Raw genomic sequence first — 25,347 nt, 5'->3', positions numbered from 1 at the left:
AATGTGTGGTATATTTGAATCCTAAGTATGACTGAAGGGGTATAGATAATCCAATAGTATAACGAAGGGTATTTTTAGACCATTTTCAAAAGTACAGATGTATATTTGGACCTTCGCGGTTATTTAATTTAGTCCCTAGATTGAGTATTATTTACCAATACTAAAAGGAAGATAAAAAGTGGTAAATAAAAATCGACCACAGTGGGAGTCGAACCCACGACCTTCTGATCCGAAGTCAGACGCGCTAATCCACTGCGCTATGCGGTCTGCTGAGTATTGCCTATCTTTTATTATTTTGTTATATTCGTAATTTAATTAATCGTATTCTAAACATTTAATGGCAAATAAATTTTCCAAAGAGGATACAGCCGAAAGGGTAATTGAAAAAATAAATTAAAAGAAAAGAATTGTCATTAATAGAGGTGGAGCCAAGATTTTAACCTTATAAGTTGTTAATTTTAGAACGACGACTTCAAGTGCTAATGATTGAGTTCTAAATTTAATATTTATACATATTTAATAAACTCTTAACATAAAATATATCATTTAAGCAAAAGTTACTGTGTTCGACGAAACCCGTAGCTCAACTTCAGCCTCCGCCACGGTTGCCAAACTATCTAAAGCTGATCATTATTGTTTACAATTCCAACGTTAATTTTCCATGATAAATATGCTTGTAAGATTTACTAGTCTCCTAGTAGTCATATTATCACGAGCATGCAATGTTAAGATCCTATTGTACCATACAACATTGTTTTTGTTATATACAACATTTTAGGTCACGGGTTCAAACCGTGAAAGCAGCCATTAATATTTATATTAGGATATGTTATCTACATTACACCCCTTGGGGTCCTGGACTTTGCATAAACGCGGGATGCATTGTGCACCGGGCTACCCTTTTTAAGTACATAATTTATGTTTTTAATCAAAGAATTAAAAAAAAAGAAAAAAGAAGTTCAATGTTTGTAAAAGATTATTGATGAGATCTCTGTTTATAAACCTCCTATTCTACGATAAAGATGTTTTAGTGGTCTCGCCTCTTGATTAGGACAACTAAACAGACATATTATGCTTACCAATATTTGCATCATTTGTCAATGCCAATAATGTACAATAATTCACTTTCCATTTGTGCTAATTTTCGAGTTGAGTTAAACTCAAAATCCAAACTTTTACACATGATATTAGAAACAGACTCATTCCTATGCTTAATTTTGCCTAATATGTTGTTTCCTTACATTCATTGAACAATCGTTATTTATGAGTTAATAGTTAAATATTGTTGGAGTTGAATTGGACCCAAAATTGATTTATTGTTTTTCACATTTAAATTGGAGAACGAACTCTAATGAGAAAGGACAGAAAGACAAAAAGAAAAGTATAATTTCATCTTCAAGAGAATCGTAGAAGTAGCACGTTCTGGAAATCTATGTTTCTAACCACAGAAAGAAAATGATACATTGCATGTACGTTGATGCTTGAACAAAATGTAACCAGTAATTAATTCAACAATGGTCCAATGGTTTTAAGTTTTAACTTGTCATTTTCTATCGCCGTGGTTTATATTTCGTAATTCGTTGATTACTTAGTAGTTTTTTCTCGCTACAGGTCAACCTGGCATGTCATAACTTTCGACAAAAAATATAGATTTATATATAAATGCCTACTAAAATTTCAACAAGTATTAGATTTGAACACATAATTTTAATAGTACATTGTGTTCAATATCAAAAATCATAAAAGCTAAACATTTTAAATTTAAATCTTGGATCCGCTTTTGTCCAAATTAAAGAAAGATTACATTTAGAAATACTACGATCACCCCTTTGAACATTAATCAGACAGAGGTCCATCGGTACTTGCTTCTTTTCAAGAGTTTTGAAAATCTAGCTAATTAGTTGAATAATTTCGAAGGTAGTGATTCAATAGATAGTCACTTTCTTTCCCATTCAAAGGTTCCCTATATATTTGGCTAAGGAAAACAAACACAAAATGTGCTTCAACAAAGATGAAATGGTACAAAAACATGTATGCAATCTCAGAGTTTCTTTGGGGGGGGGGGGGGGACTATATGGCATATTTTGAAATAATTAAAAAGGAAAATTAAAAATAATTTTAATATCTCACAATTTAATTGCTTAGCAAAAAAAGATAAATAGTACCCTCACCTAGTGTTTACACTCAACAGTATCAATTTATCATGTTAAATGATTTAATAAGGTAAAAATATATGTTAATTAAACTTGGTTAAGTAAAAGAAATCTAGGACAAAATACATATCATGTAACTATTAGTTTGTATTATAAATTGTCGGATAAGGATAAATTTTTACCGTGAAACGGTGAAAAGAACATATGGATTTGCAAGAAGTGTTGCTTTGGACTCTATTATTATTTTCAAATCACAAAACTTCAAGTTCATACCAAATATTCCACGTAGCGGGGCATTTGGACATCATTCACAATTTCAAAAAGTATAAGATACTAATTAATTGGCTTGAATTATTATTTACGGAATTGAGACTAATTTATTTTTTTCATATTGAGACTAATATTTCACTAAACGAAAATAATGCATGTCAATTTGTAAGATTCATAATCTACACTTGTCAAATTTTGGAGTATCTTTTGACCTTCTCCACCGATAAAATTTGGTTGTGTGGCTAGGAAACAATTACTCTTATTTAAAATGTTCAAAACTTTGTTTCTCAATTTTTCAAAGATATGGTTTGGTCGGCTAGTCGGCTACTACAAGTAGCCAAAATTTCAGATTAGACGATACTAGTAGTGTATAAAAGTTAAACTCGTGTCATATTTATGCTTTCCAATTCCATCAATATTTTGTCAATATTTCATGACGTACAATATCTTTCAGCTGATTTACATGTCAAGATATAGATACGTAAATGTTGGAAGTTAACGTAATTATCAGTAATTGATTCAATAACGGTCCAACTATTTTAAGTTTTAACCATTCATTTTACAAGGGTCCTTTTCTACTAACTAATAATTGCAAGGTGAAGTTGTAAATACTATACTGCAACTATTACTAGAAATTAAATTAGACATTTTATGCGGACTTTAATAGCTGCAAATGTCACCATTGAAAATGTCATTTATAATAGTGAACTCAATCATTTTATGATATTCCTTTCATGACCGTCACGACGTCACTTATAGAAGCAGACCTAGGATTTCAAGTTTATGGGTTCAAAATTTTAATCTCCAGTTACTGAATTCTAAAATAATAATTTATACATATTCAATAAATTTTTAAGACAAATATATAGTTCGAACCAAAACAAAAGAATTCGACCGAACCCACTCTCGACAGTCTAGCTCCGCCCCATATCACCTAAATGCAACATTTTTTTGTTAGTATCGTTATCACAAAAGCCGCCATTCATTTGAAGTATTCTCACGTAGGGGGAGCAATTGGACAGAATCTAGGAATTAATTAAAAAGCATAAGGTACAAAACAGCTTGGATTATTATGTACGGATTTGTGACTTGTAACATTTCATTGTAGGAAAATAATCCATATGTCAAAGGTTAAAGTCTTAATATTACACTTTTGTAAAATCTTGGAGGATATTTTGACCTACTGTTAGTCAATTACACATTCGATTTTCTCACCCCCTAAATAATATATAATAATGAAAAGATTTTTCTTAATTAAGTTGAGACTTGCGCACTTAGAGAATTTGACATTTATACTTAACGTTACATCTCAATCAATGACCCTTGGCATTAAATCAGGGCATGATCCTAGGACCTTTTTCCCTGGGCATAGCTATAAATAGTGAGCTTAGTTACCATTGTAAAGGAGACGAATTTTCTAGCAAGAACATATACTGTATTCTGTACAAAGCTTTGTACAATTTCACTTTCTTGCTTTTAGATCTCATCATTGCTGTGTTCGGGAACCGTATTCACGTAATCGTCGTCTTTGCTATTTCATATACTTTTTAAGGCTAAATATTGTGTATTTTTTCAATTATTATATTATTTTAGAATCAAATTAGTTCACTTCTGTAGAAATCATATATAAATTCAATTGTACCGTAGCGCATAATATTTTATGTCCCAAACGAAAAGAAACCTTAGTATACTTTAAAAGTCAACGAAAAAAAGGTTACATGTGAATAAGTGTTACGGTTTTATATTGATGTATTATGTCCATAATCCACTTTTAGAGAACCAAAGAGAAATAGATGAGTTTACATAGGTACCCCTTTAGTCCATTTTTGGGTGCTTAACCAAGCTGTTTTACAAATTCAGGGGCGGAGCCCGAGTAGGGTGTACGAGTTCGGTCAAATTCAGTAATTTTGGTACTAACTATGTATTTGTTTTAAGAAATTTATTGAATATATAAAAAATATTAATTTAGAACACAGTAACATAAAAATATTAAATTTTTAAATATATAAACTTTAAATTCCGACTTCGTCTCTAAATTCGTTTCATCTTTTATGGCTCTCCCAGTTAATGTGATTTTTTTTATTTTCATTGGTACTATGAGTTAATCATGACCTGATGTTTAATGTTTTAATAAGCTGTTGAACCCAAATTTTCTAAGATCTGATATTTCCTCAAATGCATATGTTCACATTATCCTTATCTGTGAGCTGGCTAGGAGTTAAGATTAAAGGGTTGATCCGCGTATTCAGAATGTTCAAAGATATATTGTCCACTTGCTCTTTTTGTTTATTTATAAGGTTAAAATTAGCACATTATCCTTATCTCTTTGTTATGCTATATATAAACAACACTAAGAACATAAGTCAGCCAACTTTTCTAGAATGGAGATACACAACAACACGGTTTCAAAGACAATGAAAAGAAAAAAAAAGGTGCCGAATAAAGTAATAAAAACTTTTCCTCTTAAGAAAATATTTCTATGAACATAGAGAACAGAACAATAAGATTATTTAAAAAGATGTAATGTGAATGGATTACGATTTAAATTGTTTCCTGAAATAAAAATATAATGTCAATTAGATGCATAGCATCTTTTTCTTAATAAAGATGCGGAGCTAGCTCTTCATAATTAAATTTACACCGTACTAAAGGAAATTGATCAAGAGAATTCTATTATATTCATTTTAGTTAAATATAATTATTTTCTTTTAGGCAAGATATTTCTTTTAGGGGAATAACGAAAGTGTTAGTAAAATGTATTTGCAAAATAATTCTCGAGAAGGAAAAATAATATAAAACCAAAAAATGTAGAAGAACATAAATTAATCCGAGTCCATTGAATTCACAGTATTTTTTTAAGGAACTTAATCCTCTCCTAGTACCCGAGGTTTACGATTATTTTCTCCCAGGATAGAATGGATTACCCTCATTGGTGTAGCGGTACTTCAAACCACAGTGACCAAAGAACTCAAAGAACAATGGTAAATCACACTTAATGCTTTCTTTTCTGTTAAAACAATGCAGAAGGAAGATGAGAAATCAAAATTTTTTGTAAGGAAAATCTGAGGGAGAGTTCATGTATTTATAGCCAAAACGTTTGGTAATACTGAAGAGTTGCAACTCTTCGTCGTCGTCACTCGCTCGACCCGGCTTCGGCTTCGAATTTGGTTAAATGATCTGATTGATTGATTAATTTTTTGGACCAAATTTATTTGTTAATATTAACGCAATATTATTTAATCCAAATTAGACCATTTCTGTAACGATAATTTAATTTTTTCCTCTGTTTTAATTTTTCCGTTATAATTTGAATTTGGCGGTTTGCGTTACGTGAGCTTGTGACCTAAGTGGGGCAGTAAATTGTTGGGACAGCCGTGGTGCAACCCTTGATTGTTAAAGGTGGGACTTTGGACCACGAGGAATTGGCTCGAGGTTTGTGGTGTTGTTCTTTGGGAGTTGTGTGACCTGGTGAGTTTGACCTGTTGAAGGAGCCAGATGCTGCGTGTGCTTTAAGTAGCAACCACCACCTCTTGGGGCTGTAAAGCCGGCTTTACAGAGCAGCGCTCCTCGATCACGGACAAAGACCACCAGTTCTGCAGCCAGTCCAAGCCAACCACTAAGATGTCGGGTAGTCATTGGTTGGACCGTCACTTTTTATTGTTAGTAATTTGTATTCGAAACTAGAAAATTGGAGAAGTAATGAAATGTTAGTTCAATAAACAAATCGTAAAATAATTTTGTGCCCATAAGTTGCTTGTATATTCTTAAGGAATTTAATGACCTCAATGTTGCCCAAGGTTATGGATTACTTCCTCCCAGGATAGAACGGAAAACTACTCTGTAATATTGGCAATCGAAATTACAGAACTTCAGCGAACTCAACAAATGGAGCAAATCACATCTGACACTTTATTTATTTAGAAAAACAATGCAGCAATGTAGAAAAGATAGGAAAAGTTTTTAGATTTTTCATCTTTTAAAAAAAAGGCCAAACCTCTAAATTTATAGACAAAGAAAGGGTGAGATAAAGAGGTTCAACCTAAGAGGTGCCTCTTCCATTTTTCATTCACACCCTTTAGAAAGAAAGTCCAACAATCCCCCACATGAATGGGAAATGGAAATATGTTTAAGACATGCAAAAACTTCGGACTGTGCTCTCCTCATCCTTGATGAATGCATGCTTGACCTCGGACTGTGCTCTCCTCTTCTGTTTAACCGGATAGAAATTCGGGTCCAAGCTCAGCTTATGAGCGTTTACTTCCGGGGGGTCCCTGTTATGTCAAGATGGGACCAAGCCAAACAGTCTATGTTAGCTTTAAAAAATTCAATGAGTTTTTTCCTGAGCTCGAGAGTTAACCCTATGCCCAGGTATACCTTTCTATCTGGTAGGTGTTCGATCAATATGATGTGCTCCAACTCCTCGACCGTCGATTTAGTGGCGTCGGTATAATCAGGAGGTATGAACGATCTCAGAACTCCGTAATCATCCCCTTCGTCTGCTCCTCGCACCTCTGGTTTGGTCGGGACCGACATCAGTGATTGCTATTTAATTTATTCCTTTCTGATCGGCTTCGTGTTCTTGATGTCGAAACCGCGGGCACCAGGATTACCTCATCGACTGCAGATATTTCCTTTGTGGCTGACTGTTCTCCGTAGACCGTCTTGACTCCTTCCGACGCAGGGAACTTCAGTGCCTGGTGTAAGGTTGACGGTACCCCCCCTCATATTATGAACCCATGGCCTTCCAAATACGGCGTTGTACCTCATATCCCTTTCGATTACATAGAAATTTGTCTCTTGGATTGTCCCGGCAGTGTTCACTAGCAGGGTTATCTCCCTTTTAGTAGTTTTGCAAGCCATGTTAAATCCGTTCAACACCCGGACCACCGGCACTATTTGGTCTTGTAACCCCAACTGCTCTACGACCCTTGATCTGATGATGTTGGCCGAGCTACCTGGATCAATCAATACACGTTTAAATCGAGGTTTACTGATAAGTACGGATATTACCAGCGCATCATTGTGTGGTTGCATGATGCCCTTGGCATCCTCGTCATTGAACGAGATAGTTCCCTCCAGGGCATAATCTCGGGTACATTTTTTCCTTGTGATAGATACTTTATTGCGTTTTATCATCGGTCCTTGAGAGATATCGCCCCCTCCAATGATCATGTTGATGACGTGTTGAGGCTCCTCTTCTTCAGCCTGTTTGTCGGCGTCCCTGAAGTGATTTTTGGCTCGATCTCTCAGAAATTCTCGGAGGTTCCCGTTATTGAACAACCGGCCAACTTCTTCTCTCAATTGTCTGCAATCCTTGGTCTTGTGGCCATGAGAGTCATGATACTTACACATCAAGTTAGGATCTCTTTAGGTAGGGTCAGACTGCAACGGTCGGGGCCACTTGGTTTTCTTGATATGCCTGATGGCTGATACGGTGCTGGCCACATCAACATTGAAGTTGTATTATGATAATCTTGGTGCTTCTCTACCCCCGAGCGGCCTGTCGAAACTATTTTTGCTCATCAAACCTCGGCTACTAGGCCCTCGATCGCCTCTCTTTTTGTTCCTTGTGGGCTGGCGCCCAGACCTATTTCCCCTTTGGTCTGCATTGTATGGTTGGTATCTATTCCGGACCTGTTTTGGCTCATGATTGACGTCTCTCTTAGACCGGTCGTCGGCCTAATGGGGTAAACAGATCCATAAGGGGCTCCGAGTTAATTGTCCTCGACTCTAATCATCGACTGGTACCTATTGTGGACGTCGGCCCAAGTTATCGCCGGGTATTCTACCAAGTTTTGTTTTAGCTGATGTGAAGCCAAGGAGCTTCGGGGGTTAAGTTTTTGGGTAAACACCTGAACGGCCCAATCATTCGCGATCGGGGGCAGGTCCATCCGTTCCATCTGAAACCTCGATACGAATTCCCTAAGCATATTGTTGTCTCTTTGTTTAACCTTGAATAGGTCCGACTTTCTGCTCTCGAACTTGATGGTCCCGACATGGGCCTTCATGAAAGCATCTGCAAGCATAGCAAATAAGTCAATGTAATTTGAGGGTAAGTTGTGGTACCATATCATTGCTCTTTTGGACAAAGTTTTCCCGAACTTCTTTAGTAACACCGACTCGATTTCATCATCTTCTAAGTCATTTCCTTTGATTGCGTATGTATAGGAGGTCACATGCTCATTCGGTTACGTTGTTCCGTTATATTTTGGAATGCTGGGCATACGAAACCTCTTAGGGATCGATTTTGGTGCCGCGCTCGGAGGAAAAGGCTTCTGGACTCAGCTTCACCCGGTCTCTCGGTGATCTGCTCATTTCTTCGGATGTTATCCCGGGACGGTTCAGGCTCAACTCAGCTGGGGGCATGACTTTGATTTTGTAGCTGCGCTATCGCCGCATGTTGAGCCTATAACATTTTGAAGATTAACCGTAGGCTAACCCCATCGCCTTCGCCTTCGGGCGCTTCTCGAGCCGTTGGCCGGGTCCTCCGTGAACGTTGTTCTCGGGATCGGTTGGCAGGTTGACGTCGATGGCCACCTGTGAGTTAGCATCGACTGGGTCAGCAACTGGGATCCCGTTGGGATCAGCAGGAGACACGTCATTTCTAGGTACCAGATTGTTTTTTTTCACCATGATGGCCAGACTCAGCGTCAACGTTCAAGTGGGCAGACTGAGAATTTGACATTTTTAAACTGATCTGAAATTAAGACTTTAAAGAACAAGCGTAAAATATAGTGTGTTATGGAGATTTGTATCAAATCACCACTATTATACTTAGCCCCACGGTGGGTGCCAAACTGTTTACCCTAAAATCGGATAATAATTAAATTTGTACGCGATTTTAAGGATATGTGGATTGATTCAACACAAATAATCAAGAATGCTAGATAAACGAGTTAATGATAAAATGAATAATCAAACCAATTATGATGTTACGACCGTGCTCGTATTTAGGCTGGACAGTAGTTTTGCCCTCGATTGGACCCTCGGTTCGAAGTCAGTTATGTATGAAGAACAATAATAAAATAAGAACTTTGCAATAGCTAGAAAGCAAAAAAAATAAATTTGTATTGCCTTGCTTTGCGTGTTACAATGTGTGTTATCAAAGAAAAAACTTCTCCTTTATATAGTAGGAGAGTTTCACCCATAATACAAGCTAAAAAAGGTACAAATCTTCCTCTCTCGTCAATTACTGATCCGTAACTGCCATCGAGCGAGATCCGTGCTGTGATATCCGGTTAGTTCCGGATATTATGGCCCTCTATCTGTTGTCTAGCACCGTTCATTGCGCTTCCCGAACTCTCAGATCTCGTCCCAAGTCCGGGGTGCATCGTTTTATCAGGTTCGATGGCGAGCACTCCGTTCGGGCCTCGATACAAAGAGTTTCCAGCTTCGATTTCGATCTCGTATATTCATACTCTTACTTCGTTTGAACCGCCGAGAAATCGGAGTGTGCGTTAACTCCGATTTTACCCGTATATACTTATATTTAAAAATATAATGGCAAAGAGAAACAAATAGAAATGAGAATATACTCGTAGAGAGAAAGTTGGTAGTCAAAAAAGACGTGTTCTCCTAATAACGTCTGGTATAACGACTTTTTATACTATATGATAAGCATGTTTTCGTCATGCCTTATTTTTAACTTTGTTTTTTCTCAGATAACGGCTTGCGTCGAAAATGGAAGCTGCTATTGACTTTTTTCATATTTGAAAAAAGACAAATAAGAGTGAAGAAATACTATATGATTTAACGCCCCAACACCCTCGTATATGATTTGTTATCATTCATTTGTAGTTTTCAAATAGTTAGTCTTGTTTATTAATATTACTGTTATCAACTTTGTTAACTTTTTTCTTATTTTATCTTCATCCTTAACAATATAATATGACTAAAATAAAGTACAATATAGCTTAAATAAAAGGACTTGCAGTAAGAGTTGCACAAAATAAGTCGGGAATTTTTTGTTACTCAGCTCCAATTTGTTTGGTACATTTATCAAAAGTCAACTTGACCAATATTTTTAGTGAAACAAGACCTATGCACGTTAATTCGCTTTACTAAATATTTTTTTAATAGAAATTCAGAAACTATAGAAAAAATTAGTCTTAGAGCTGAGAGCAACTTCTCTCACATAGAAAGGTGAAAGAAGACATCTACAAATATTAGTGGGAATTTATTGTGAAGCAATTAAAAAAACAAATATTTCGGTACGAGTATAAGTAAGGAGAGTTATTTTATCTCACGTGTAAAAACTATTTTAATTTCAATGCATCGACAATATGAAAATATGCAATTGAATATCAAGCCATGTTATCAATTCCCGAGTAAACCATTCTATATATTTCTTTGACTTTTAAATATTTAGTTAATCTTTAATTTGATCATGTGCAATATCAACTCTAATATATGACACGTGTGTACATATCTCACACGGATTTATTTTATCTCACATAGGTGAATAGAAAATATAATGTCAAAATATATTACTCCTTTTTCTTTTTTAAAAATATATTATATAAGTTGAGGTAATTTCTAGATCTTTCCAATTTCTTAATCGTAAATACAAAGAATTGGGACATAACTCAAAATAAGCAACAGAAAAACTATAACTGTGATTATGAATAATTCAAACTCCTTGTTATTCAAGTAATAAAACGTGTGTGAATAAAACCTTTTAATTTGAATAATTTATTTAATAAGAATAATTCAAACTCCTCAATAAATCCTACGTGTAAGCCATGTCATGCGTGAGAGTCAAACGCTCCTCGTGCGTTTATTGCTGACTCACATACTCTCGAAAGTCTAATACCTACTACGCGCCTTACTTTTCTCTCTATATATATCCCCTCAACCGCCATGAAAATCCATATCAAAGCTTCAATCACATAACTGTACTTTTTTTTCGTCATCCAAAAACCATATCAAAATACTCAAAATAATTTCTGTAAACCGAAGACGATGCCGAGAAAAGGAATGAGAACTCTTAATTGGTTTTCACCTAAACATTCAACAACTGATAGTACTTCTCCATCTACTTCCCAATTCTCTTCCCCTTCGCGTTTCGGATTTTCGCCTTCTCGGCCGAGTTTTTCAGAAGCGGTGATTGATCGAACTCTGGAGATGGCGGAGCCAATGATCATGAAGTGGGACCCAGACACCACCACCTTTGCTAAGGTGACTTCTCTGTTCTATGAGAATAGAAAAGAAGCCAAGGATTTTATCAAGTGTGTGCATAATCTACAGAAGGCTATGCACTTTCACTCTACTGAAAATTCGAGATCCGATAAGCTCGTTCGTGCTCAATCTCTAATGCAAATTGCAATGAAAAGACTTCAAAAGGAGTTTTACCAGATTCTTTCAATAAACAGAGCTCATTTGGATCCTGAATCCATTTCCACTGTCTCTTCCCGTACTTCGACTGTTTCGAGTATTTCTGAATTCGACGTTGAGGATGACGATGATCGTGTAATTGGCGGTGAGTCTATTTCTGAAGTTGAGGATTTTTCTATTGTTGTAATGTCGGATTTGAGATTGATAGCGGAATGCATGATCTCTTCTGGCTATGCGAAAGAGTGCTTGAAGATTTACAAAGTTATACGTAAATCGATCGTTGACGAAGGCATTTATAGACTCGGAGTTGAGAAATTGAGTTTTTCGCAGGTTCGTAAAATGGATTGGGAAGTTGTGGATCTGAAAATCAAGGATTGGCTTAACGCCGTAGATGTAGCTATGAAAACGTTATTCAACGGAGAGAGAATTCTCTGCGATCACGTCTTTGCATCTAACGATGCAATAAGAGAATCGTGTTTTACTGAAATTTCAAAAGATGGAGCCATGACTCTGTTTAGTTTCCCGGAAAATGTGGCGAAAAACAGCAAGAAATCGCCGGAAAAAATGTTCCGTCTGCTCGATATGTATACCGCCATCGCCGAACACTGGCCGGGGATTGAAGCTATATTTTCCTTCGATTCAGAATCCGTTATCCGATCTCAGGCGTTGACGTCACTCGTCAAGCTTGGCGAGTCTATAAGTACGGTGTTGGCTGAGTTTGAAACTGCTCTACAAAAGGAATCCTCAAAGACGTCGGCTGCCGGCGGTGGAATCCATCCTCTCACCATTGACGCAATGAATTACATCATTCTACTTGCCGATTACAGCAACATACTCTCCGACATCCTCGCCGAAGCTCCTCCTCCGGCAAAAGGTTCGTTGCCTGAATCATTTTTCGGCATTGCGGATTCTGATGAGTCTCCGGCACCGGCGATCTCACTCCGATTTGCTTGGTTGATTCTCATTCTTCTCTGTAAACTCGATGGCAAAGCGAAACACTACAAGGATGTATCCCTCGCGTACCTCTTCTTAGCCAACAATCTCCAATACGTCGTCGTAAAAGTCTGTTCATCGAATCTCAAGTACTTGCTAGGTGAAAATTGGATATCAAAACAGGAGGGAAAAATCAAACAGTTCGCATCAAACTATGAACGGCTAGGATGGAGCCACGTTATTGAATCTCTCCCCCAAGAGCCAAATGCATCAATGGCTCCCCAACAAGTGAAGGAGATTTTCAAGAAATTTAATTCGTCGTTCGAGCAAGCTCACCGGAAGCAATCTGTGTGCGTCGTACCAAATAGTAAGCTCCGCGATAATTTGAAAGTATCAATTGCGAGGAAAATACTTCCAGTATATCGGGAATTTTACAATACATATAAATTGACGATAACAAGAGAGAGATATTCGAATCACGTGATCAGATTTTCCCCCGAGGATGTAGGGCATTACTTGTCTGATTTATTTTTTGGACCAATTGAATTGGGAAGTTGCTCATCGGTTGAGTCTTCCCCATCACGTACAATACCATCAAGATTGCGGTGAAGAGAAAAAAATAGTTTAGTTTTCTTCTTGTTATGTCATGTAATTATGTATAAACATGAAGATCATATTAAAATGTGTATAAATTGCACAATAATTTTTGGCGTGTTTACTGAAGGCGCACAGTTAATACTCTATATAGTGGTAATTGTAACTCGTGTTGATTTGAATGCATTGACGAGACAAAATTTTAATTCATGATTTTGGTGTCTTCGGCTTGTACGTGCCATAAAATGATCAGTATATCGAGAACATATATAGTCGTCTTTTGTTATGATGCAATTGCACCGCAGATTATCAAGTTGGTATACGGTGTGAAGTTTAATATTTGTAATGAGTTTTGATTCTAAGTGCAATATGAGAAATGTGCATTGTGCTATATATAGCTTCTCTGCTTTTCGAAACAAAACATAATTATGGGTCCAAATGTAACAACAGATTTTCGAGGCTGTGATTATTACCTAACAATTTTTTACACTAGAATCTATGTTTTATTATTCTCTGCAAAAAAAATTAACATATGATTGTTTATTTTATAATTATTCATTGAGTTAAGAATTTTTGCATCATAATTTCCACGTAAACCAATTCATCGTTTACTAATTCGGCAAGTACTATGTAAGCCCATGGAGAATTACAAGAAAATACACGTGACTTTACACCATAACAAAAACTAGCACATGTTTTTTAGTTTTACTCGACCTAACCCATATTGTACATATTTTTAAAGTACTAGCAAATTTAAAATCTGTGTTCTTACAACCATTGCTTCTAAAAGTTATGGAGTTAAATCTGTGTTCTCACAACCATTGCTTTCACTCTCTTTTCTTCTCACATCTTCTACATATGCTTTAAGGGGCCGTCCGCCATTACTGCTTCTCCCCCTGTATCACCTGGTTGTAGTGTAAGAAAATTGAAGAGTAGAAGTCACCATTGAATGCCATTCAAAACTTTGCTTGCGAAAATATGATTTTTTGAGTCTGTTAGTTGTTTGGATTGAGTGTTGTTCCAATTGATTAAAAATATCAAAAGGTAGTTCAAATTTAAATTTGAAGTGATTTGGAGTAGATTTGAGCAAGATTTGAGTTAAATTTCAGAAAAAATACAAGGAAGAAGACGAAATCAGTTTTTTGTATAATTATATATAATCTTGTATAATCGTGTATAAGAGTGTATAAATACATCTTATACACTTTTATACACCTTTATACAAGCGTCTGTAGACGAACTTCTTTCACGATTTTTAGTTGCAATTCTTGTTTAAAACCAGTCCAAATCTCCATTAAATGACTTCAAATTTTATATACAACCTCCTTATACTATTTCTAACAAGTCTAAATAACACTCACTCCAAATTTCTCACAAAATCAAATTCGAAATTTAAACCCACATATTTAAGCTTGTTAAAAATCTAGTTTTTACCACCCCAAATAGATTTGGTTTGTTGAACTAATATTTGAGTCACATCTACTGATTTAAAAATTAACTTAAAAGCTTAAACAATCTTTTTTAAAAATTAAATAGTAATTTCGAAAATCTATTGGAGTTGAATGTTAAATCTTAGCATATTATTTTTGGACTAATTAATTGTAAATTGAAATATGAGTTATAAAATTAAAAAGTTTGGAGCCCGGTTATTCTTATGTGAAAATTTCCCCCCATATATATATAAACCATGGGTGATATGAAAAAGATGTGTGAAAACTGCTCAAGTGACATAGATACTCATGACTTTTTTGAGACAGCGTGATATGATAAAAGAGACACATTCTAAATAACAAGTTGATAGAGAGAAAAACCATCAAATAGTATGTATGAGTAAGGGCTGACCTCAAAATAATAAGCATTAATTAGCGGTCACAAATATTTTTATTTTTGTGGTTTTTAATACGGGAAAATAGCGTAACCGTCTTTTTTATAATCCCATTTTAGAAAAGTTTGTCTTCTAAACTAATGTTTTCTCTTATTGCATATAGTCAAAATTAGATGGCCATTCACTCGTCCCAAAAACTTTTTAATGTATATATAAGAGAACGTATTAAATCAATAAGAGAAGTAGGACATATATAATTTTAATAAGTCAAACCACAATAAACTTAAAGAACCTCAAGAACAAAGGATTAGTTTTCTTTTGGAAAAAGAAAAGTAAATAAATTACAAAATGAAAGCACATAGAAAATCTCAGGAAATGAAGTAGAATGAATGCTGATAAAACAGATGAGGTAAGCGATTTCATGTAAATCTTGTGCTTACATTTTCATGACATCGGAGTTGGGGTCCACAAATAAGATTCAAATATAGTGGTGGTGTTTGGGTGTTATTTCTTACATACTTGTTAAAAAGTCAAAGCCGTCAAAATCAATAAGTTCTTGTTTCTCAACTCCTTTCCTACATCTTTATTGACATGCTAACAACATAGCGGGCCGGCTACCATTCTATTTTAGTTATTCAAGAATAATTAAGAGGAATTTACAGAAATTATAATTGTTTAGTGACTATTCTCCAATTGAGAAGGGGAATGGTTAGTGATGACGGCATAAGACACAGAAAGTTCCTTCTCTCTCTTTTGAATCCCAGGGATTGCCTCCCTCAGGGAAGAGGCCAGTCCCTGAAAAAGCCATCTCGATTGGTATCATTCAAATGTGAATATAGGCCTGATTGAAGCATAAAAGTGAAATAATAATAATGAGAGGCTTTTGTCCGTTGACGGTCATCTTACCTGTCTCCTACGCTACGCTCTCAACTGGATTAATCGTTTTGTCCTGATTTATTGAACGCCTTCTTCTGTCAAAATCTTTTGGGAGGCCTTGGTGGTCTTATATTATTTAAAATTCGAACCAGGGGAGGATCTTCCACCTTGTTGGTCATCGAATAGTTGAAACTACTATAACTCCTATTTTTCTGCTTTAAGAGAAGCCTTCTAGCTCGTTTTAAAGCGTTGAAGAGAGAAACTTCGATTAGACCAGACCGTCCCAGAGAGGAACGTGCCCACGAGGGCACCACCAGATGTTGTAGATAAACGCCGGAGATAGAGAGTGATGAAGGGGGAAGAGGAGCTTGGTAGCTTGCGTAAGTCCAGTTTCAGAGGTTCAGAAGCCAAAGGCAACTCTCAGACCATTTGAGTTTACAGACTCTGCCGCTTAGGTGACTTTCCTCCGAGTCGCACGGCGTTTTAATCGAAAGAACTTCTTGCGCAATTCATGCCTTTCTGTTTTTTCGCCAGTTATTATGAACTCAAATAAAAAAAAATTAGATTTAGAAGGCTTGTTCAAAAGAAAAAAAGATGTGGGTGGCATTATGACTGGGGTGTCAGTTAGAAAGGTTCTTACAATGTTCGTTCAATCAAGCAGCAACATGCACATCTACATCTTTTCCTATCTATAGTCAATCAATATCAACAAGATATCGTGACCGCTTAGGCTTGGTTTATTTTGTAAGATTCATCCCCTACTCTTAGTGCTAGCTCTATAACTATTATATACATAATTATTTTCCGTAGCTACCTTTCAGTTATTATGGTAATGTATTCGAGCTACTGTATTCATGTATAAAGTAGCAAAAATCGGCTAAAAAATAGGGCAGTCCAGCTGTCAGCCGCTGTATTCACATGTATTCATGAATACAACGTAATAATAGGTCTCTCAAGTTGTTTAATAATGAAAAGCTGCTAATTTAACGGAATACACTCCTAATATAACTCACCTAAATTAATTATAACACACAACATTATCAATCCAATTAATGAGAAGATTTATCAGACGCTAAACACCAAAAAACAGAGCATTCTTCAGAGTTTCACTCCCTCTTTTTTCTGATATAGTTCTATTTTTTTGTGACATTGTTCGAGGTTCTGCTCGAAATTGCTACAAGTATATATAGAAATATTTTGAAATTTTATTTTCTGTATATGAATACATTATGTATTTATGCAGGATACAACCTGTAATAGTAACCTTCTGCCTGCATATTTCATAATAAACCTAGTTGTGATGACCTAAAATATTATTTTTAAATTTAATAAGTAATTTTGTGTTCTAAGACCTCGAAAAGCACCATGTATTATTTTTCGACTTGCGTGCGCAGTTCGTAGATTTTTCCGGAAAGTGTTTATGTGAAAAATAGATTAAAATGTGAAATAGAGCTTTAAAACTCAACTGAGTTGACTTTGGTCAATATTTTGAGCAAATGGACCCAAATCAGTGTTTTGATAATTTCGGTAGGTTCGTATCGTGATTTGGGACTTGGGCGTATGCCCGGAATCGAATTCCGAGGTCACTAGCCCGAGATATGGAATTTTGATGAATAATTAAAAGCTTGAAAGCTTAATGATTTTTAAGAAATTACAGATGTTGGATTTATTGACCTCGGGTCCGTATTTTAGTTTCGGAGCCCGGTATAGGTCCACTATAATATTTATGACTTATCTGCCAAATTTGGTGAGAATCGGAATTGATTTGACGTGATTCGGACGTCCGGTTGTAAAAATATAAGATTTAAAGTTTTCTTGAAAATTTCCTTTGATTTTGCGCCCGATTCATAGTTTTAGGTGTTATTTTGGCAATTTGATCGCGAGAGTAAGTTCGTATGATGTTTTTAGACTTGTGTGCATGTTTGGTTTGGAGCCCCGAGGGCTCGGGTGAGTTTCGGATAGGCCACAGGACGTTTTGGACTTTGAAAATCTGGTATTTTGCTGCAGCAGGTTTTCTCGCATGTTCTTCTTCGCGTTCGCGAAGGTACTCTCGCGAACGCGAAGAGTAAACTAGGCAGCTGAAGTTTTCTTCTTCGCGAACGCGAAGGCTTGGTCGCGAACGCGAAGCGATGGGGGCGCTACCCTTCGCGAATGCGACCAGCTCCTCGCGAATGCGTAGTGTTAGGCACACCTAGGGGAGGGTTGATCATTCCTTCATCACGAATGCGAGCAATGCCTCGCGAACGTGAAGGCCAGGGGGGAAAAAAGCCTTCGCGAACGCGAAGGAGGACTCGCGAACACGAATGCCACGGACTGCTACTCATTGCAAATGCGGCAGGCCCTTCGTGAACGCGAAGAAGGCCTGACGCCTGTGACTTAAAACAGAACCAAAACGGGATTTTTCTCATTTTTCATAAACCCTCAATTAGAACTCGATTTAGGGGCGATTTCAAAGGAGTTTTTCTCTATTTCGAACTGGGTAAGTGTTCTTTATCATATAGTGATTGTATTTCATGAATCTAAGTCTATATTCATCATTTATTTCGGATTTAGATGGAAGAAATGGAATTTTTATAAAATCTTCCAAAAACAAAAATTTAAGATTTGAAGGTCCATTTGATATCGAAATTTGATAATTTTTATATGGTTGGACTCGTCTCGGAATGGGTGTTCGGATTTCGTAAGTTTTTCCAAGATTTGAGACGTGGGTCCCACTGCCAAATATTTTAATGAATTTCGAATTTTTATCCGGAAAATTTGTAAATTCATATGGAATTAATTCCTAAGATTCGTATTGAGTATATCAAATTGTTTGTGAATAGATTTGAAACTTTTGAAGATAAATTTAAAAGGAAAAGTTGCGGTCGAGTAATTGATTGGAATTTGCAAAGCAAGGTAAGTGTCGTGGTTAACCTTGACTTGAGGGAATAAAACCCTTAAATTATTTGTTAAGTGAATTGCATGTGAACGATGTATATGCGAGGTGACGAGTGTCTATACGTTGTCAAATTAATTGTTTGCCTGCTTACTTGAAAAATTATAAATTATTTTAAATCATGAATTAATTATTATAATAATTGTTTCTCTCCTATTCTTTGTCAAATATTAATTCTTGAATTTTTGCATTAATTGTTACATGCTATTTGAATTATGTGCCTTAATTATTATTTGACATTTAGCATATTAAATATTAAACTGCATATTTTCTCTATGATTTCCATAATAATTTGCTATTTGTCTTTGTTTGTTTCATAATTAAATTATAATTATTGTATGCTTGTTGTCTTAAAATTTTATATTAATTATTGTATTTATTGGAGAAATTTCTTCTATAAGAATTGGTAAATGGATATGTTGGAGGATCGGGTTGCACGCCGCAACAGAATTGATTATAATGAATATATTGGAGGATCGGGTTGCACGCCGCAACATAATTAATTATAAGGAATGTATTGGAGGATCGGGTTGCACGCCACAACAGACTTATTAAAAGTCCATATTGAAGGATCGGGTTGCACGCCGCAACAGACTTATTTAAAAGTCGACATATATATATATATATATATATATATATATATATATATATATATATATATATTGGGGGATCGGGTTGCACGCCGCAACAGACTTGATTAAAATGAATATATTGGAGGAGCGGGTTGCACGTCGCAACAGAATTGAATGTGAATATATTGTGAGAGCGGGTTTCACGCTGCAACAGAATTGAATGTGAATATATTGGAGGAACGGGTTGCACGCCTTAACAGAATTGAATGTGAATATATTGTGTGAGCGCAGGTTGCACACTGCAACAGAATTGAATGTGAATATATTGTGAGAGCGGGTTGCATGCTGCAACAGAATTGAATGTGAATATATTGTGAGAGCGGGTTGCACGCTGCAACAGAATTGATGGTAATGATAATCGGTTATGACTGTTGAGTTGGATTCAATTATTATAAATGAATTACCTGATTTATTTCTATTATTGTTGTTGTTACTAATATTGCGTAAAGGTAATGTAAGTGACCCGCCTTAGCCTCGTCACTACTTCGTCGAGGTTAGGCTCAGCACTTACCAGTACATGGGGTCGGTTGTACTGATACTACGCTCTGCACTTCTTGTGCAGATTTTGGAGTTGGTCCCAGCGGCGTACCATAGACTTACTCGGATTTCAGCTACTCAGAGTAGACTTGAAGTATAACTGCACGGCGTTCGCAGTTCTGAAGTCCCCGTCTATTTTACTTTAGTTGTGTGTTTATTTCGAGACAGCTTTATTTCATTTCATACCTTTATTTGTATTATTCTAGAAACTCGTGCACTTGTGACACCAAATTCTGGGATGGTATTTAGACACCGTTGCATTTATGAATTATTTTACTATATTTCAAACTTTGCTTCCGCTTTTATTTCCTTGATTATTAATAATGTTAAGATTGTTTAAAAATTGGTTAATATTATTCTAACGTTGGCTTGCCTAGAAAGTGAAATGTTAGGCGCCATCACGGTCCGAAGGTGAAAATTTCGGGTCGTGACAGTTGGTATCAGAGCACTAGGTTTCATAGGTCTCACGGGTCACGAGCAAGCTTATTAGAGTCTGAAGGATCGGTACGGAGACGTCTGTACTTATCTTTCAGAGGCTATGAATTTTAGGAACAATATCACTTCTTTCTTATTCTGTCGTGCGATTTTATTCTATCATCGATGATTGAACCATTCTACTCTTATTCTCTCACAGATGGTGAGAACACGTAACACCTCTACCGATGGGCAGGGACCAGAACCCCCGGTGGCAACTATGGCCAGGGGTAGAGGTCGAGGCCGAGGTCGTGCTAGAGGCTGAAGTAGAGGCTGAGGTAGAGCTCAGTCCAAAGCTCGAGCAGCTACACCTGTTGAAGAACCTCAAGTGGACCTTCAGGAGGAGGTTCCAGTTCAGAATGTACCAGTTGGACCAGTTCAGGTCCCGGAAGGATTCATAGCTACTCTAGTGCTTCAGGACGCTTTGGTCCGTTTAGTAAGTCTTATGGAGGGCGTGGCCCAGAATGGTACATTTTCAGTGGCACCAGCCATCTCACAGGCTGGGGGAGGAGCACAAACTCCCACTACTCCCGCTCCGGAGCAGATGGCTCCCTAGAATCAGGCTCCAGCAGCCCCGCCAGTTGGGGTAGTTCAGCCAGTTGTTGCGGCACCGACCGGTGATAGACCCACCATGTCTTTTAAGGCCTTATTGAGACTGGATAAGTTTACCAAGCTCTTTCCAGTTCACATCAGTGGTACGCCTTCTGAGGACCCACAAGATTATCTTGAACGCTACCATGAGGTGTTGCGGAACATGGGTATAGTTGAGACCAATGGGGTTGATTTTGCTGTATTTCAGATGACGGGTTCCGCCAAGAGGTGGTGGAGAGATTATACATTGACCCGACCAGTCGGATCGCCTGCACTTACATGGGAGCAGTTCTCTCAGCTATTTCTGGAAAAGTTCCTCCCTATCACACTGAGAGAGGAATTCCGCAAGCAATTTGAGCGTCTACAGCAGGGCAGTATGACTGTTACTCAGTACGAGTCCCGTTTTGTGGATTTGGCCCGTGATGCTTTACTTTTACTACCTACGGAGGGAGAGAGAGAGTTAGGAGATTTATTGAGGGACTCACTCACCCTATCAGACTTCAGATGGCCAAGGAGACCGGAAGTGAGATTTCTTTTCAGGCAGCTGCTAATGTCGCAAGGAGGATCGAGATGGTTCTTGCACAGGAGAGAGGGCAGAGGTCCGATAAGAGGCCTCATCAGTTCGGTAGTTTCAGTGGTGCCTCGTCTGAAGGCAGAGGTAATTTTGGTAGGGTCCATCCTCCCAGACCATTTCATTCAGCACTTCATGTATCTCCCGGTGCTTCAGGGAGTCATGGTCCTATTATGCATTACTCTGGACAGCCAGTATTCAGTGCACATTCAACTCCTATCAGTGCATCACCACTCTAGAGTTACTACAACGGTTATCCGACCTATTTGGGTCAGCTTCAGCTTCAACAACCACGACATCAGGATGTGTGTTATGAGTTTGGAAACATTGGTCACATCAGGAGGTATTGCCCTAGATTGGCGAGTAACAGATCTCGGCAAGATTATCGTGCCATCATACCGGCACCGATTGCTTTACCGCCTACTCAGCCAGCTAGAGGTAAGGGTCAGGCAACTAGAGGTGGAGGTTAGGCTATTAGAGGTGGAGGTCAGGCCATTAGAGGTGGAGGTCAGACCGTTAGAGGTGGAGGCCAGCCAGTTAGAGGCCGTCCCATTGACGCAATTCAGAGTGGTGGGGCCCAACCCTGATTTTATGCTTTTCCAGCTAGGCTTGAGGCCGAATCATCTGATGTTGTGATCACAGGTATTATTCCAATTTTCCATAGAGATGGTTCAGTTCTATTTGATCCAGGATCTACTTATTCCTATGTGTCCTCCTATTTTGCTTCATATTTGGTTGTGCCTTGTGATTCTTTTAGTGCTTCTGTATGTGTATCTACACCGATGGGAGACTCTGTTGTAGTAGATCATGTTTATCGTTCGTGTGTAGTTACTATTAGTAATCTTGAGACTAGTGTGGATTTTTTACTTCTTGATATGGTAGATTTTGATGTCATCTTGGGTATGGATTGGTTATTCCCTTATCATGCTATATTGGATTGTCATGCCAAGATAGTGACCCTAGCTATGCCGGGGTTACCTCGGTTAGAGTGGAAAGGAACTCCTGGTCATTCTGTCAACAGGGTTATTTCTTATATGAAAGCTCGGCGTATGGTAGAGAAATGGTGTCTAGACTGTTTGGCTTATATTCGCGATCCCAGTACATATGTCCCTTCTATGGACTCAGTACCAGTTGTTCGTGAATTTCCAGAAGTATTTTCTGCAGATTTGCCGGGGATGCCATCCGACAGAGATATTGACTTCTGTATTGATTTGGCCCCGGGCATTCAGCCCATTTCTATTTCACCATACCGTATGGCCCCGCCAGAGTTGAAAGAATTGAAAAAGCAGTTACAAGACTTGCTTGATCAAGGATTCATTAGACCCAATGTCTCGCCCTGGGGTGCACCCGTATTATTTGTAAAGAAGAAAGATGGCTCTATGCGGATGTGTATAGATTATCGACAGTTGAACAAAACCACTATCAAAAACAAATATCCGCTGCCAAGAATTAATGACTTATTTGATCAGCTTCAGGGTGCCAAGGTATTTTCGAAGATTGATATGAGGTCTGGTTACCATCAGTTGAAGATTAGGGAATCTGATGTCCCTAAAAGTTGGCATTACGAATTCCTAGTGATGTCATTTGGGTTGACAAATGCCCCAGCAGCATTTATGGATTTGATGAATCGGGTGTTCAAGCCTTATTTGGATTATTTTGTGGTTGTATTCATTGATGATATCTTGATTTACTCTAGTAGTCGAGAGAAACATGAGCTGCATCTTCGAAGTGTGCTTCACACCTTGAAGAATAAGCAGTTATATGCCATGTTTTCAAAATGTGAGTTTTGGTCAGACTCAGTTGCCTTTTTAGGGCATATTGTATCGGCAGAAGGCATAAAGGTGGATCCTAAGAAGATTGAGGCTGTTCAGAATTGGCCTAGACCTACTTCAGTTATAGAGATCCGGAGTTTCCTGGGTTTGGCTAGTTATTATCATCAGTTCGTGGAAGGGTTTTCATCTATAGCAAGCCCATTGACCAGATTGACCCAGAAATGTGTTCCATTCAGATGGCCAGACGAGTGTGAGTTGAGCTTTCAGAAACTCAAGACCGCTTTGACTACGGCGCCAATGTTGGTATTACCCACAGGCTCAGGATTGTATATGGTATATTATGACGGATCTCACATTGGGCTTGGTGCAGTATTAATACAAGATGGCAAGGTAATTGCATATGCGTCGCGGCAGTTGAAAATTCACGAGAAGAATTATCCTGTTCATGATTTAGAATTGGTAGCCATTGTTCATGCGCTGAAGATTTGGAGGCATTACCTCTACGGTGTCTCGTGTGAGGTATTTGCTGATCATCGTAGCCTTCAGTATTTGTTCAAACAAAAAGATCTTAATTTGAGGCAGAGAATATGGTTGGCGTTGTTTAAAAACTATGATATCACCATTTTGTATCATCCCAGAAAGGCCAATGTGGTGGCCGATGCCTCGAGTAAAAAGGCTGTGAGTATGGGCAGTCTTGCGTATATTCCGGTTGGTGAGAGGCCATTAGCTACAGATGTTCAGACTTTGGCTAATCATTTCGTGAGGTTAGATGTTTTAGAACCCAGTCGGGTTCTAGCTTACACAGTCGCTCGGTCTTCTTTATATGAGCGCATCAGAGAGAGCCAGTATGATGATCCTCATTTACTTGTCCTTAAGGACACGGTGCGACACGGTGATGCCAAACAGGTTGCTGAGGGGGAAGATGGGGTTCTGCGAATGCAGGGTCATATTTGTATGCCTAATGTGGATGGACTTCGTGAATTAATTCTTGAAGAAGCACACAGTTCCAGGTATTCTATTCATCCAGGTACCTCCAAAATGTACAAAGATTAGCGGAAACATTATTGGTGGAGGAGAATGAAAAAGGATATAGTTGCATATGTAGCTCGGTGTCTGAATTGTCCGCAAATTAAGTACGAGCATCAGAGACCTGGTGGTTTGCTTTAGAAGTTAGAAATTTCTGAGTGGAAGTGGGAGCGTATCACTATGGATTTTGTTGTTGGGATCCCACGGACTCAGAGAAAATTTGACGCAATTTGGGTCATTGTGGACAGGTTGACCAAGTCAGCACATTTCATTCCAGTGGCAGTTACCTATTCTTCAGAGAGGTTAGCTGAAATTTACATTCGTGAGATTGTCCGCCTTCACGGTGTGCCCGTGTCTATTATTTCAGATCGAGGTACGCAGTTTACCTCACATTTCTGGAGGGCTGTACAGCGTGACTTAGGCACGCGGGTGGAGTTGAGTATAACATTTCATCCACAGACTGACGGACAGTCAGAGCGCACTATTCAGATATTGGAAGATATGCTCCGCGCTTGTGTTATAGACTTTGGAGGTTCTTGGGATCATTTCTTGCCACTTGCGGAGTTTGCTTATAATAATAGCTACCAGTCGAGCATTCAGATGGATCCATATAAGGCATTATACGGAAGGCAATGCCAATCGCCAAATGGTTGGTTTGAACCGGGAGAGGCTCGGTTGTTGGGTACCGATTTGGTACAGGATGCCTTGGATAAGGTCAAGATTATTCGGGATCGACTTCGCACAGCTCAGTCTAGGAAAAAGAGTTATGCCGACCGTAATGTTCGTGATATTGCATTCATGGTTGGTGAAAGAATATTGCTCCGG

At 37.8% G+C, this 25,347-nt stretch overlaps 1 protein-coding gene and 1 non-coding gene across 2 annotated transcripts; one reads left to right on the top strand and one right to left on the bottom strand.

Moving 5' to 3' along the window:
* Positions 1–193: 193 nt before the first annotated feature.
* Positions 194–267, bottom strand: TRNAR-UCG (transfer RNA arginine (anticodon UCG)). Its single transcript has one exon. It is a non-coding gene; the product is annotated as a tRNA-Arg (tRNA).
* An 11,020-nt stretch (positions 268–11,287) lies between these two features.
* Positions 11,288–13,365, top strand: LOC142169485 (exocyst complex component EXO70H1-like). The gene has a single exon (XM_075231107.1). The coding sequence runs from the start codon at positions 11,385–11,387 to the stop codon at positions 13,296–13,298; it is 1,914 nt and encodes a 637-aa protein (XP_075087208.1). The 5' UTR covers positions 11,288–11,384; the 3' UTR covers positions 13,299–13,365.
* The last annotated feature ends 11,982 nt before the right edge of the window (positions 13,366–25,347 follow it).

Source organism: Nicotiana tabacum, chromosome 2, assembly GCF_000715075.1.
Source record: "Nicotiana tabacum cultivar K326 chromosome 2, ASM71507v2, whole genome shotgun sequence".
Classification (NCBI taxonomy): domain Eukaryota; kingdom Viridiplantae; phylum Streptophyta; class Magnoliopsida; order Solanales; family Solanaceae; genus Nicotiana; species Nicotiana tabacum.
This window is presented reverse-complemented; position numbering and strand designations above follow the sequence as displayed.